The 16,257-nt window shown below is 44.2% G+C and overlaps 1 protein-coding gene across 2 annotated transcripts; it reads left to right on the forward strand.

Annotated features, from left to right (window-relative positions):
* Positions 1-1,833: 1,833 nt before the first annotated feature.
* On the forward strand, positions 1,834-12,400 carry CYP1B1 (cytochrome P450 family 1 subfamily B member 1). 2 transcript variants are annotated; one of them, XM_055400372.2, is made up of 3 exons: positions 1,834-2,850; positions 3,553-4,584; positions 7,384-12,400. In XM_055400372.2, the coding sequence occupies exons 2-3, from the start codon at positions 3,554-3,556 to the stop codon at positions 7,970-7,972; spliced, it is 1,620 nt and encodes a 539-aa protein (XP_055256347.1). In that variant the 5' UTR covers positions 1,834-2,850; position 3,553; the 3' UTR covers positions 7,973-12,400. The 2 variants fall into 2 exon arrangements, with proteins under 2 accessions (XP_055256347.1, XP_055256346.1); XM_055400371.2 differs by having other exon boundaries at positions 1,836-3,126; positions 7,384-12,399.
* The last annotated feature ends 3,857 nt before the right edge of the window (positions 12,401-16,257 follow it).

A 16,257-nucleotide genomic window follows, 5' to 3' on the forward strand; every position in this document is an offset into this window, starting at 1 on the left:
AAGGGTACCCGAAGGCCTCTCTGGACTTACCTTGAGTCTTCATCAGTTACTGGATGGGCTTTCCAACAGAGGTCTAACCAAAAAGCCTGGGAGAAACCAAAGCCCAGTGTTACCACAGCCAGTCTTTTTGGCTTGTCCTAACTGATAAAGCCTATATTTCTGATAGCATTTACCCAGCTGGTTCCTCTGCCTTTTAAAACCTTGTCCTGCAACAAGAGTTGAGTCCAGGGCATCACGTTGAACTATTTACTGTGGCAGGCAGGTATGTATCTAGTTTATCTAAAAGCTATATAGGAGGTCTTAGAAACAGCTCTGTTTTGTAGTTTTTAAGGTAGGTATTTACTTGGTTTAAAAGCACCTCCATTCCTCTGATTCTGGTAGAAATACTGTGATAAAATCTTTCAGGAACATTGCCAGCTCAAAACTGGTAGTAGCCCATACACAATTATTGTCTACTGAATTCAAGTCTAATGAGAGACTGGTACCTGCGGCAGTGTTTAACTATTAGACAAGGGTCTTGCTAAACCTAGATATTATAAGGCTATGAAATTCATTTCAAATGATATATATGCCAGCAGAGTCCTGGGAAACCAATTCCTATTTACTCAGTTGCTCAAAAACTAACTTTATTACAGAACTGAGTACCCCATAATAAAGTATGAATTCATTTCCAGAGAACCTCTCAAAAGCTAGTGAATGGAGAATTTTACAAAAAGGCATTTTCTTATCAGGTAAGATATTTTAATGTTGGTTTCAACCTTTCAAAAAGTCAAACTCTTAAGTCTCTATTTTTCTTTAGAATTTAACCAGTTATTTCAGTCAGCTATGAAGCACAGTCCACAGGCCTCCTTCATTCAAAACCAATTTACCTGCAAACGATGAGCATACTATTTCTTTAAAATCTTCAAGATTCAATTCTCTAAAACAAATCTCCCTGCCCTACCCCCGCCAAAAACCCCAGAAATTATTTTTAAAAATTCTTCCAGCTGATTTTTTTTTAAAGGCAGGCAGGAAAGAGTGCATTTGTGCCTTTTATCTGAGGCTTTTCTTCAGCATAAATGAGTATGATGGAACTGGAGTGCAACTTCGTGGGTTCAAATCCTGGGTCCACCTCTTACTAGCTAATAAGAGGGAGAGTGGGGGAGTAGAGAACCACCTCACTTTGCCCAGGGAAGCATTTCAATCATTTACTTGGAAAAAGAAATCATTTAAGGTTATATCGTATGATTGTAAATGTATGCGTGTGAACTTAGGTAAATCATATAACCTTTCTGAACCCGTTTCCTCATCTGTAAACTGGCACACAGTAGATTCGCAGCGCCGGTAAACCTCAAAGCACACAGCTGTTACTTGGTAACTGCCCAACTTCTTTACTTATTCTTGATAACCCCGAAGGCTCGGAAGCACACTTCATACCTGAATAGCTACCATTCATCCCCCGGGCTCACCCTTTCCCCAACCTTTCGGAAAAGATCTTTTCTCTCCAGGGTCTTTAAAATACTTTGTACCAGCCGGCTGGAAAGGATGCTGCGCCTTGGGGCTTCCACTTGGGCAGGCGAGTCCCGGTTCAGAGCGCGCGCGCGCCAAGACCCGGCCTTAGAGCTGTGGCCCAGGAGGGCGCGGTTGTGCGTGCGTCGCGGAGGGTGGTGGCGCTCGGCATCCCGCCCTCGGCCGCCGCCCCCGCCGCCGCCTCGGCGTGTCAGGTGCCGTGAGAAGCGCCGAGGGATATGACTAGAGCCGACTTTCCAGAAGCAGCGCACGCAAGGCACAGCTCCGCACGCAAGGGGGAGGCGACAGCAGAAGAAACTTTTCAACCCAATAAAGTTCGCAGGCGCTCAGAGATTGGTCTCCTCCTCCTCCCCCACCTCCTCCAGGAATCTTCCGAGCGCCCTTCCTCCCCTGCTCTCCGCAGGGTTCGTCCCAGCTCGGCTCTCCGCTGCGCGCCCCGGGTCTCCGACGCGGCCAGCTTTGCTCCGCGCTCTCCAGTGGGCGGCGCCACCTGGAGGAGTTTCTACGCGGGAAACCTGCAGGCAGCTGCGGCGCGCCAGCGCTAGCCTTTGTATGCCAAGGAAGTCGGGGTTCCTGGGCGGGGGAGCTGTGCCCTTCAGGGCTTCTTGATCTCGCCACACAAGGTGGAAGGAGAACTTTGAGCGCCAAAAGGCCTGACCTGATGGGTCGATATGCTTGCATGAACGTTAAAATACAAATAAAGCAACTCGGGATGCAGTGAGGCAAACCTTCACCACAACCGAGTTTTCTTTTCCAAGCTGACAGGTTTCCTTTCCTGGTTAGGGCGCCCGAGGATCTCGAGCGATTTTCTCTCTGGGAAGGAAGCCCAGGCCACGGAGAGGGTAGAGAGGTTGTGCGCTTGGGGCGTGGAGCGCGCTCCCACCGAAAGCGCAGGAGTGGTGCTCAGGTGGTGTCCCGAGCGCGCGTCCAGAGAAACTGCGGCCTCGATCGGGAGTGGCTGGGAGGAAGAGTGATTTGGGGGAAACGAAAAGTTCTCGCCGCCGCTTCCAGGAAAGCCACCAGCTACTGCTCCAAGGCCGTCGGGGCGCGCCGGGACTGCCTCGCGTGACCACCAGCGCGCGGTGACCCCAGTTGTAGTCCTAGAGGCCTGTTCCAGGGCGCCCCGCCTCCCCCCTGCAAGTCCCGCCCCCGCCAGGTCAGGTTGCCTCCTCCCCTCTCACAGACCTTAAAAAAGAGAGAGGCGGGATGGCGCGCTTTACTCTCCAGAGTGACTGTGCAAACCGACCACGCCTCTGCGACGCCAGCTGTCAGAGCCTTGCTGGGGGCGTGAGGGCTGGCAGTTGACTCCATTTATCGACCCTCAATCGCAACTCTCACGCGGTGAGAAAACCCTGACTTTGCCGAGGCTCAGGTGCAGCGAGGCTCGGCAAAGAAAACTCCTTTCTGCGTCCCTGTCCCAGTCCGAGCGCCCCCGGCTCTGACGACCCCTAGAGACTCGAAAGTGGGCGCTGACGTTCCCAGAGCTGGCAACAGGTGTCCAGGGCCGGCCTCCGATTTTCTGGAGACACTGAGATTGCGGTCTTGAACCCCTCAAGGGCCCCAGTCCGTTCTCAGAGCGGGCCGTCTGGCGCTGCTGGAAACCGCGCCTGCTGGCAGGTCAGTGTGTCAGCTGAGCCGCCTTGCTGTCGCCTCTTGTGATGCGTGGGTTCTCGCAGATCAGAAGTGGCGGGGGTCGCAGGGGCCGGGGAGGTAGGCATTTAGAGGGAAATGAGCGCCACACCTTGATGCCCGCTGTGTTGTCCTTGAATTGCAGGAACCGTTACGCGGCTGGGGCGGGGTCGGGGGAATCGGGTCATAGAGAGGCGGAAACACGACCCTTCCCCTCGCTTTAGGGGAATGGGTTTGGGATGGCAAGAGGCGTGTTCAACTGCTTCTTCAGCGAGCTAGCCCTGATCTGACCTACGCGCTACCTCCTGCCTACCCAACAGTGCACGGTAGACCGAGGCAGGTGGGTAGGAGCTTGGGGCGCCCTCTTCTTCCTCTGCCTACCCGAGCGTCACGCCTTCGCCCTTCTCTCCCCAGCATGGCCACCGGCCTCAGCCCGGACGATCATCTGTCGCCGACCCTTCTGTCGGCCCAGCAGACCACGCTCCTGCTGCTGCTCTCGGTTCTGGCCGCAGTGCACGTGGGCCAGTGGCTGCTGAGGCAGCGGCGGCGGCAGCCGGGCTCCGCGCCCCCGGGTCCCTTTGCTTGGCCGCTGATCGGAAATGCGGCGTCAATGGGCCAGGCGCCGCACCTCTTGTTCGCACGCCTGGCACGGCGCTACGGCGACGTCTTCCAGATCCGTCTCGGCAGCTGCCGGGTGGTGGTGCTGAACGGCGAGCGCGCCATCCGCCAGGCGCTGGTGCACCAGGGCGCGGCCTTCGCCGACCGGCCGCCCTTCGCCTCTTTCCGCGTGGTGTCCGATGGCCGCAGCCTGGCTTTCGGCCAGTACTCGGAGAGTTGGAAGGCGCAGCGGCGCGCGGCGCACAGCATGATGCGAGCCTTCTCCATGCGCCAGCCGCGCGGCCGCCGGGTCCTCGAGGGCCACGTGGTAGGCGAGGCGCGGGAGCTGGTAGAGCTGCTGGTGCGCCGCAGCGCGGGCGGCGCCTTCCTAGACCCGCGGCCGCTGACCCTGGTGGCCGTGGCCAACGTCATGAGCGCCGTGTGCTTCGGCTGCCGCTACAGCCACGACGACGCCGAGTTCCTCGACCTGCTCAGCCACAACGAGGAGTTTGGGCGCACTGTGGGCGCGGGCAGCCTGGTGGACGTGCTGCCCTGGCTGCAGCGCTTCCCTAACCCCGTGCGCACTGCCTTCCGTGAATTCGAGCAGCTCAATCGCAACTTCAGCAACTTCGTCCTAGACAAGTTCCTGAGGCACCGCGAAAGCCTCCGGCCCGGGGCCGCCCCCCGCGACATGATGGACGCTTTCATCCACTCGGCGGAGGCTGACTCTGGCGATCGTGGCCCGCGCCTGGACGTAGACTACGTGCCGGCCACGGTCACAGACATCTTCGGCGCCAGCCAGGATACTCTCTCCACCGCGCTGCAGTGGCTGCTCGTTCTTTTCACCAGGTAAAGCCTCCAGGAGGCTTGGGTCGGCCTTCCTCCCTCCCTCTGTAAAAGGTGGAGTGGAATTAGAATATGCTGAGGTCGCGACTAGCGCTCGAGGAGGGTTTGGGGTTTCGCTGCAGGTCCCCACCTGCCAAAGCTGAGACCGAGTCCAGAAAGCGCGTCTCTGGAAGGCACTGTGCTGGCCGGGATGCGTTGTGCACGCTCCACCCGACCGCACCGGGACGGCTCGGCATCGCTGATCTTGTAGTTTACCGCTCCGAGGGGGAATAAATTTGTGTGAAACCACTTGGAAAATAGCAAGATTAAGTGCCCAAGATCATCCCCCGATCTCCCACACTGGCACGGAGAAGCAAAATTGGAAACGTTCCGAAGGAAAGGGCAGCGTAGTAAAAAATATGTTAAGTAAGCACGCCTAATCGGCGCGGCTGGTCTTCTGCGCTGACTGGAGGCCGCCTGGCCCGGGAGCCAAAAGCCAACCGCCCTTCTAGGCATTGTGTCGCGACATAGCTAGTGTTCGGCGGCGGAGCCTCAAGGACCGATAATCCAAAGCTTTAGGAAAGCGACCAGAAACCAGCGGATTCTGCTGGGCGTATAAAACCGCCGCTCTAGGCGTAGAGGTGTCGGTGTAAAGAATAGGAGAAGCCGTAACTTTAGCGAACACTGAGCTGCATCTGTTATAGAAAGGGAAGCTGAGTATCTGGGAGGCACCTGCTAGCCTCTCGGATCCCTGGGCTCGGCTGGGTTAGTTGGTCCCCAGCCGCGGACTTCTGCTAAATTTGTACACGCACGAATTAAACATGTCTCCGGTATCCCCAGATCAAGCAAATATAACATAAATTTTACATAGGTCATAGTTATATTAAAAGATGAGCCGTTGATTTACATGGGCGGCCGGTATTTTTCTGGCATCCTTACCCCAGGGACAAATGTCTCATTCAAGGCAAGTCTTGATTGTTTTGAGAGACCAGAAATCCTGGTTATGCAATGTGGCCCACAGGTAGGGGAAGCTGGAAAGTAAAAACAACTTCTTTTGTTAGAATCCACTGCATCAGAATCCTGTATTTCCTTAGATACTGCTTTCACAATTTGGCGGGGGCGGGGGGAGGGTATATATTTAAAATCACTTTTTAGTATTAATATCATGGAAACACATATGGAGGAGGGGCAGAAATCGCATAATGAGAGTCAATAATAGATCAGGAAGAAGACAATTCCAAAATGGGATCAATAAATCCTTTGCTTCCGCAGATGAACATGTTATATTTTGAAACTGCCTTTCTTTTTTTCACCAGAAACCGAATTGTAAATCGTTTTCCGTGTACTCCAATTGGGCAGCAAAAGGGAATAAAACAATTTGGGGGTCACTTTCATTCACTCTAGCTGATGAAAAGTTCTTTTTAGTGAAAAGACAATATGATAGAGTTGGCAAATTGCATTTCCTGTTTTTTATGTAACTTATGGAAATACAGCTATGCCCATTCATTTATGTATTGTCTATAGCTGCTTCCACCCCACAGCGCAAGGGGAGGTAAGAGGGTTTGATCCACAAAGCCTAAAATATTTACTATCTGGCGCTTTATGAAAAAAGTTTGCAAACCTCTGAAAAATCACCCATAATGTCATCACAGGCACACTTTAATTTTTTTTCAAAGTTGCAATAATTACACATTTTTTAACTTCTGACATTTCCACTTACTATAGTGGCCATTTCCCTGTGTTTTAAACTTTATTTTAGTAATTTTTTACTATACAATTTTAGTAATTTTTATGGCTATATAATATTTTGCCATAGTAACAGATCATTAGATACAATCATTTCTCATGTTTGTTTAAACATTTATTTAAAAAGTGAGCTATTTTAAATGTTTCTGCTATATTTTAATGTTTCAGCTATATTTAAAATTTTAGCTACTATGGTTACTTTTTTTGTACCTGCTAAGTTATTTCCTGAAAATAAATTTCCAGACATGAATCACTGGCTTTTAAAATAGTGGGGAGGAATTACCCTTACAGATCTTGCTTGTAATAAGATTTTGTTTTCCAAAAGGATTGTACTAGTTTTATCGGCAACAGTGAATAAATATTACAGTCTGTACCATAATCTCATGAACATTAGGGATTTGCTTTTAAAGTTAGAAGATATGTACCTTTATCTATCAGGATACCAATGATCTTTGTATAAAATGCGAACATTGTGTTCTCTGGAATTGTCTAGGGAGATGAAGAAAAAAAGAATTCACTTTCAGGGTTACATTTTAATTTTTGTGGGTCTCAAGTACTTTTGCCTTTTTAGACGCCTTACTCCATAAAATTTTTTAAATTAAACTTTATGACTACATTGGTATAAAGATTAGCATGTTAAAATTATAAAACATTTTCATTGGCCTAAAAGCTTATTCTTCTGATTTTAAAAGAAATGAGTTTTCATGAGTTCCTAAAAATTATTGTATGTCCCCGGCACTTCCTGCTGTATCCAGTGGAGAGAAGTCGTCCTTACCCTTGTCGTGCTTTTTCAGGCTGAGAAAACTTAGACCCTTTTTTGACTTATGATGGGAAAGAGAGTTTGAGCTGTGCGAGACTTATTATAGGAAATATAACTGTTATACTCCATCTTGTAAAGCAGTGATAAATTAGGAAACTGTTTTAAATTTTTTTTTCTGGAAATGTTAATTCAGTTACTGACTCAGATAGCCAGTTTAAAGAACGGTGGTATAAAAATAAATTGTAATGGGCTTTCTAGATGTAAGAAGGATCAGTGTTCCTCACTGATATTCTCTCTCTGCCCTTAACACCAAACAGGTATTCGGAAGTGCAGGCGCGGGTACAGGCAGAACTGGATCAAGTGGTGGGTAGGCACCGGCTGCCCACCCTGGAGGACCAGCCCCACTTGCCCTACCTCATGGCCTTTCTTTATGAAGCCATGCGCTTCTCCAGCTTTGTGCCCATCACCATTCCACACGCCACCACAGCTAGCGCTTCCGTCTTGGGCTTCCACATCCCCAAGGACACGGTGGTGTTTGTTAACCAGTGGTCCGTCAATCATGACCCAGTGAAGTGGTCGAACCCAGAGGACTTTGACCCAACCCGATTCTTGGACAAGGATGGGCTCATCAACAAGGACTTGGCAGGCAGTGTGATGATTTTTTCTGTGGGCAAACGGCGGTGCATCGGGGAAGAGATTTCTAAGATGCAGCTGTTTCTCTTCATGTCCATCCTGGCTCACCAGTGCAATTTCAAGGCCAATCCAGACGAGCCTTCGAAAATGGATTTTAATTACGGCCTGACCATTAAACCCAAGTCATTTAAAATCAGTGTGACTCTCAGAGAGTCTATGGAGCTCCTTGATAGTGCTGTCCAAAAGTTACAAGCGGAGAAAGAGTGCCAGTGAGAAGCCAGAGGCAAGCAGAAGTTTTTTAAGTATGCAAGTCGGGGGATGGGAGTAAAATTACAGTTCCCTCCCCCAGCTCCTCCGTGCCACTTTCTCAATTAGTCTCTAGAATGAGCATAAAGCAACTGACCCATAGATGATGTGCTTTGCACACGTGTCTTCAGAATAGTACCTCACGAGCCCTGGGCTTGGGCTCCAGGAGATGTTTTGAGTGAAAGAACTAAAGGGCCCAAAGAATTTTTTTACATATATTGAATGTTGCCAATAATAATTTCTTGAGGGAGCTTTCTTTGGAGTTAAAACACACAGGTACATATACACAGAACTACCTAATAAAGAGGCATTTCAGTAACCATGCCTTGCTGGGTGGGATCCAAGATTATATTCTGTATGCTATATAGAAAACTGTATTAAGCAGTTTTAGGAAATATTGTTGAATATGCAAAGATGAATAATTTCAGTGTAAGATGTGATCTGGGGTAATAAGGGAAAAAATAAAGACCAGAAATTCTCTTCTCACTTTTTCAATAAAATAGCTTAGTTAGGCTCTAATATCTATGGGTGGATTTATCTTTTTTGCCCACTGATGTGCTTCCTCTTACTTTATGGGATGAGTCATAAAGTTATTTGCTCAGAAGGAAATCAACTGTAGTTGATTTAGTGGGGTTCAGTGATTTCATGAATTTTAAACTATAAATTGTCAAATCATAAAAAATTCCAAGCTGAAGACATACCTTGTTTGGTTACTAAAGAACAGAATTTCAATTATGAAGAAAAAAATTTATCAGCTCAGCTAAACTTTAAGTTTTGTGATTATAGCATACTGACTTCAATAAATCTCATAGGTTAAAAAAAATCACCAAATAGTGTTCAAGATGTATATATATATTACAGAATTATTCAATACCAATATGTATTAGTTATTTTATCATTAAATGGTATTAGTTACTTTGGTCAAGGAAAGATTGAACAATGTCTTTTATAATGTCACAGCAGATAGAAAAGTACAACTAATTTAACCAATTTTGATTCAAATACATAGTATGAGCTTGATTAAATCAACCCTGTTTTTGACATCATGGAAACCAAGTTGAAACAAAGTCTCTTCTCTCATCGGAAATTTGAATTGAAAAATCTCAAAATTGGATCTGAAAGATGTGTTCCTTATCACTTTACAGCATGTTTATTAAACTTATATTCACAGTACAGAATATTTTTTTCAAACTGATTTAGTTCATGTGTTATACTTCTAAACTCTTGTTGTGCTTAAAATTTTAATTTAATTTAGAACCATTCTGATTATTGAGTTCCAGGAAGTTACTGGAAATCTGGCCATTAGCCTGTGGAAGGCAGGGAGACTGAAGCTGTGTCTGCCTGGTGAACAGTGAAAAATGCCGCGAAATATCTTGATGTTCTTTATTAAATAACATGGTGGGGAAGTCCCATTATAATGGGCCTAGTTTTTCTTTTAAATAATTTTTTTAGATAGCAGCGGTGTTTGTGTTTTGCAAAGTCAGAATCAGTCTTGGGAGGCTGTTTTGAGGATTGCATTGGATTTCAGCGGTGCCAATCAGATTGGCTGTGTTATTTAAGATGGCCCACTCCAGTACTCTTGCCTGGAAAATCCCATGGGCAGAGGAGCCTGGTAGGCTGCAGTCCATGGGGTCTCGAAGAGTCGGACACGACTGAGCGACTTCACTTTCACTTTTCACTTTCATGCATTGGAGAAGGAAATGGCAACCCACTCCAGTGTTCTTGCCTGGAGAATCCCAGGGACGGGGGAGCCTGGTGGGCTGCCGTCTATGGGGTTGCACAGAATTGGACACGACTGAAGTGACTTAGCAGCAGCAGCAGTGATCTTAAGCGGGCGGTCACTTTGGTAACTGTGAAGACCTAAAGCTTGAACGAAATATATATGTTCAGTTTATGTAAATAACCTGAAAACCTTTTTTCAAAAAGTGATGGAAGGTCACAAAAGTACAAAGTGAAGTTTGGAGTTTTAACTTTTATTGCTTATAAATGTACAAAGGAAGTTGTGAAGTGTCCTGAAAGCTTACTGCTTGTTACATTTCATTAAGCTTTTTGGAATCTTTTAATCAAAATTATAAAAGAAAGTGTGTATGATCGTTGTGTGTGTGGGAGGGCGGTGCGGGGGTAAGAAAAGGAGTGAAAAACATGAAAAGGAGGAATGATGGCTAAACATTCTCCCACTCATTCAGAATTAATTAATTTGTAGTATGAATATTTAGAAAAAAAAAAGTTTTTCATGGGCTAGTGTTGAATCCCAGGTAGATTTAAAAAAATCCATAGCATAGCAGCACTATTATAATTTGGAATTCTTATTAATAAAAATTTTATGTAATTTTAATTAATAAAATCTCACAGATGTACCTCTTGAATATGAAAAAATCTGTGCCAGTATTTTTAAAGGCCCCAAAGTCAACAGTAGAAATCAGGCTTACCCAATATGTTTCAATTTTTTTGGCACTGGCTATTCCAAAACATTGTTATCTACCCTTCCCTGTGCCCTGAGCAGGGCTGAGACTGTAATTTGGGGCTGCCCTAGCCTAGTTACTCTGAGAGACTTGTGGCAGCAAAAGTAATCATGCACCAATCTGGATGCCTCATTAAGTCAACCAGATCCGGATGCTCTGTAATCTGTTTTTATGTACGTGGGCTCAATTCATCTGGCGCTTTCAGCGATGAGAGAGCTGGGTTTACGAAGAAGGCAGTGAGGTGAGTGCTGGGAGATGTCCTGGTTTATTTAATATGTTTGTAACCCAGTTCAAGGAAGCAAAGCAAAACCAAAAACAGACAAATAAAAATAACCAAATTTGAGGGCTGCTGTAATCAGGTTACAGGCTCAATCAGAAAATCTAATTTTATTTCTGCCAGAGAAAGAATGTATTTGCTGGTCACCATTTTAGTCAGAACGTCTACTCCAGGATATTGCAGTAGTTAAATATATTGTTTATTAAATGCTTCGTTTATATATTAAAGCTTTGACTCAGTAAGAAAATTGCTTTTTTTTTTTTTCCAAAACAAGAGGAAGATGTCTCAGGTTTGTTTTATGGATTATCTAAAAGCTTTCATGTATCAGAACTTAGCCTTTACCTGTGAAATGCTATTACTGCCTTAACACTTTCATGTTAGATCTATATTAGATCAAATAGTTGCATAGCATTATGTATGAATTTGTATGCTTTTTAGCTTTGACACAACTGTATAATGCAAAGGTATACTTTAGTAGATGTTTATAATTCAAGGATAACCTCTTATTTAACCTTTTCTTGCTTTTATATTTTATCATGTATGCTTTCCATCTGTATACAGCAACTATGATACTTGGTTGTAACAAAATAGATTTGTGGGGACATGGCATTTGTTTGATATACCAAATTTTAAAAATTCTGTATCTGTAATTACCTATAATAGGACACCCCTGCCAAAATAATAAAAATCACTTTCATAATCTTGTCAGGAAGTTTTACTTTATGTTGTAGCAAATACAGTCTAATGTGTTTATTCATTTTAACTACTATTTATAAGTGCTTGACTTAAAATATTGCATTGTAAATATTTTCTTTGGCTTTTTTACATTTTAGGCAGCTTGCCTTTGTCTTTTTAATAGGTTTTCAACATCCAGTTCCCTACCAAATTCTTTTTCTGTCTTTATTTTTTAATTGAAATACAGTCGATTTACAATATTATATAAGTTTCAGGAATATAGCATAGTTCATAGATTCAATATTTTTATAGATTCTGCTCCATTTTAAGTTATTACTAAATAATAGCTATATTCCCTGTGTTGTACAATATATCCTTGTAGCTTATTTATTTCATACACAGTAATTTGTTCCTCTTAATCCCCAGCCCCTATTTTGGACCCCTTCCCACTTCCCACTTGTAACCACTAGTTTGTTCTCTGTATCTATCAGTCTGTTTCTATTTTGTTACAATTTTCACTTGTTTTATTTTTTAAAATGCTACATATATGATAAAAATTTTGAATTTATAAGAAACAACTCAGCAGTTATATTTTAATGACAAACACCTGGCAAAGTAGGAATTAATTTCTGATTTTGAGAGGTTGAATAGATTGAGATTTTAAGACTCTGACCTTGTATTTCTGCTTCATCTAAAAAATATAGGACGTTTTTCCCCTTCAACAGCACACCGGTCCTTTTCCTTGAGTATTTCATTCATTCATTTTGTTTTCTTTTGACATGAAAACTTTTGTTTTTAATTTAGATGGCAAACATTCATTCATTCATTTTGTAAGGGACATGTGCCTTATTTAATACATGCAATTAATGTCCAATAAAATGGAATAGATGAGAGTTTTCTGTAATATACTATGTGGAAATATTTTTCTGCCGACTTTTTTACCTGGTAAAAATTTGACTTCCCAGGACCCTGCTGGGGTTCTCCAGGCTTTCCCTACCCCACCCTCACAGATGGCAGAGTCATGCAATGCCAAGGCCCCTTATTTCTTTCAGACTTTAACTCCCATTATTGTGAAATCAGGAAAAGTAATTATGAAGTATAATTGCACACAATGTCATTGAGCCTTTGACTTGAGAACATCACTTTAGCAGCCCAAAGATATGGTTAGAAATTGGTTTAAGAGAATACTCGCTTGTTTTCCAGATGTATTAATCTAGGATCATGGAAATTGTCCTAAAGGTTCAGGACAAGTGAAATAAATATTTTCATAGGAAAAAAAATGTCTTTAACAAAGTTGTAATTGGGGTCAGGTTTGCAGCAATGTCAAGCAGAGTTGTATTCCACCTAATCGATCTGGTAGAATATAAGATTAGAAGGCAGGGTGGGAAATGAATACAGTTTTGGACATAAAGCAGGCATGGCTCTTGCAGACTCATAGAGATTGTTTCTATGACTTCAAAGTCAGTTTTTCTGCACAAGTGCTACAGAAGTTTTGGCTGTTCAGTTCAGTTCAGTCACTCAGTCGTGTCCGACCCCATGAATCACAGCACACCAGGCCTCCCTGTCCATCACCAACTCCCGGAGTTCACGCAAACCTCATGTGCATCGAGTCGGTGATGCCATCCAGCCATCTCATCCTCTGTCGTCCCCTTCTCCTCCCGCCCCCAACCCCTCCCAGCATCAGAGTCTTTTCCAGTGAGTTGCTGCTGCTGCTGCTGCTGCTGCGTCACTTCAGTCGTGTCCGACTCTGTGTGACCCCATAGACGGAAGCCCACCAGTGAGTTACCTCGCCCTTATTTTGGTTTAGTGATTCACATACTCTTTGCTCTTAAGTTTTGATCTATTATAATTCTCAGAGAAGGAAAGAGAAAGAAAAGAAATTAACATACTCAAAAATATTTGGAAGCAATTATTTTTCACCGGTTTTCTTTGGCTGCGCTGGGTCTCCACAGTGGTGCACGGGCTCTCCCTAGTTGAGGTGCGCTGGCTTCTCTTGTCTACACTGGCTTAGTTGCCCTGCAGCATGCAGAGTCTTAGTTCCCCAACCAAGGATAGAACCAGCATCCTTTGCATTGGAAGGTGGGTTCATAACCACTGGTTCACTAGGAAAGCCCCTGGAAGCAGTTATTTTTAATGGCAATGATCAGAGGAAAATAATCTATCTTAAACAGGTAGACACAAGCTATAGTTAAATTGCTTTGTTTGTTGAGCCTTGATTCACTCACACACAGGCTATGTGGTCTTCAGTAACACTTTTCAACCAAAGCCAAGTATAAGAAGAAAAAATGAAACTAAAATATGGTGTGAGGGAGACAGTAATGTCATGGACCAAAATTCTGTGTTGAAAAGTGTCAGTGTGCAGATGTTCCCTGGAGATGAACTGACCCAAGAGCTTACTGTCTTTCAACAGGAGGGCTTGTCACTTTCCAACTCCCCCATATTTGGGCATACAAGCCAGTCTGTTCATTTTTCTGTCCCTGTGATCCTGGATTTTCACCAGCACTGCTCCTCCTTTGTCCAAGCCACATGCCACACTGACAGCGTCACGTGCCAAGAAGACTCACAACAATCCTCCCTTCTAAGAGAAGCTTCCTCAAGCAAGAACATTTTAAAAAGGGGAAGGGGGAGGTCATCTTTTGTTTTATAATATTAAAACTTCTTTCCTGTAATCTGTGGTCAGGCATTTTTGCCTGAAGTTCATCCATAGGTTGGACTATGAAGTGGCCTGATTTGAGAACTCTCCCTGATAGGAGTGGAGGAGTGCACCACACTCCACATTGGCTCTTATGACCAATCAGAACCTTTCCTGCTGTCAGAGACATTGAATAGCATTCAAAAGGATAGCGAGGCTCTCCAGCCAGAGAAAGTGTGCAAGACCGAGGCATGAATGAGACAGGCATGTTAACAGGAAGCCTGCTTTTGAAGAGTGTGGCTGGAGCGAATGGAATTGGTTTTGGACTGCTTGAGATCCCTTTAAGTGATAGAAAGGCTAAATAAACTAATTAAATATATTATGCTAAATAAACAACACATGATATTATACAAATTATACAATATTCCCACTAACACCTAACAGCCCCTGAGAGGCCTGCTGGTCAGGGCTCAGAGTCTCTACACCAGACTGAAAAATCTTCCAGCTTCTTTAAAAGATGTTTTACTTTCTTGAGTTTTACACATTCATAAGTGAATGGTCTGTATCTCGTGCCTTTGTTGGTTTTCTGTGAGCTGTAGTTTCTGGGAAGTGAGCAGCTCTCATTCCTGTGACTCTTGTAATCCAGTCATTCGTGTGCCTCCTTCATGAGGATTCAGTGCGGCTGTGGTGCTGTTATCCCTCTGATAGGAACTCTAACTCGGTGTAAAGCCCCAAAGTTCTGTTACTTGTTTTTATTTTATATTGTACTATATTTTATTTACAGTGCTGTGTTTGTTTCAGGTGTATAGCAAAGTGATATAGTCATATATATATATATATATATATATATATATATATATATGAATTAACAAAAACAGTTCCTGTCTTTTGATGGGGAGCTCGTGGTTTATAATATAAATGGCATTATTTTGAGAGAGGGGTAACTTAAGTATGGTATTAGGTTTTTTTTCTTTTTGCAGCTTGAGGCAGTTGTAAAATAACTTAATGTAGCTTTTTGCAACTGTGTATTCTATAGTATTTTTTTCATTTGGTGAAATTTTAACTGTTAATGTTTTTGGCATTGTGCTTTGTCAGTTCAGTTCAGTTCAGTCGCTCAGTCGTGTCCGACTCTCCGCGACCCCATGAATTACAGCACGCCAGGCCTCCCTGTCCATCACCAACTCCCAGAGTTCACTCAAACTCATGTCCACAGAGTCGGTGATGCCATCCAGCCATCTCATTCTCTGTTGTCCCCTTCTCCTCCCACCCCCAACCTTTCCCAGCATCAGAGTCTTTTCCAGTGAGTCAACTCGTCGCATGAGGTGGCCAAAGTATTGCAGTTTCAGCTTTAGCATCAGTCCCTCCAATGAACACACAGGATGGATCTCCTTTAGAATGGACTGGTTGGATCTCCTTGCAGTCCAAGGGACTCTCAAGAGTCTTCTCCAACACCACAGTTCAAAAGCATCGATTCTTCGGCGATCAGCTTTCTTCACAGTCCAACTCTCACATCCATACATGACCACGGGAAAAACCATAGCCTTGACTAGACGGACCTTGGTTGGCAAAGTAATGTCTCTGCTTTTTAATATACTATCAAGGTTGGTCATAACTTTCCTTCCAAGGAGCAAGCGTCTTTTAATTTCATGGCTGCAATCAGCATCTGCAGTGATTTTGGAGCCAAAAAAAATAAAGTCTGACACTGTTTCCACTGTTTTTCCACCCATTTCCCATGAAGTGATGGGACCAGATGCCATGGTCTTTGTTTTCTGAATGTTGAGCTTCAAGCCAACCTTTTCACTCTCCTCTTTCACTTTCATCAAGAGGCTTTTGAGTTCCTCTCCACTTTGTGCTTTGTACCATTTATTAAATATAAATAAATAAAAAATAAAAATAAAAAATGTTTAATTCTGCTTTTATTCCTAAGTGCCTACTTTTGTTTCTTTCCCTTTCCATCTCAGTACTGTTTAATATGCATTTTTTTGTTTGTATGTGTTCCAACAAAATGTGTATGATTGTTTTGTATACGTGTGTGCATGCTAAGTTGCTTCAGTAGTGTCCAACTCTGTGCCACCCTATAGACTGTAGCCCGCCAGGCTCCTCTGCCCATGGAATTTCCCAGGCAAGAATACTGGAGTGATTCCCAGGGAATCTTCCTGATCCAGGGATCGAACTCGAGGCTCCTGCATTGGCAGGCGGGTTCTTT

The sequence above is a fragment of the Moschus berezovskii genome, chromosome 11 (genome assembly GCF_049115385.1).
Source record: "Moschus berezovskii isolate FMDL1 chromosome 11, NW_MosBer_1.0, whole genome shotgun sequence".
Taxonomy (NCBI): domain Eukaryota; kingdom Metazoa; phylum Chordata; class Mammalia; order Artiodactyla; family Moschidae; genus Moschus; species Moschus berezovskii.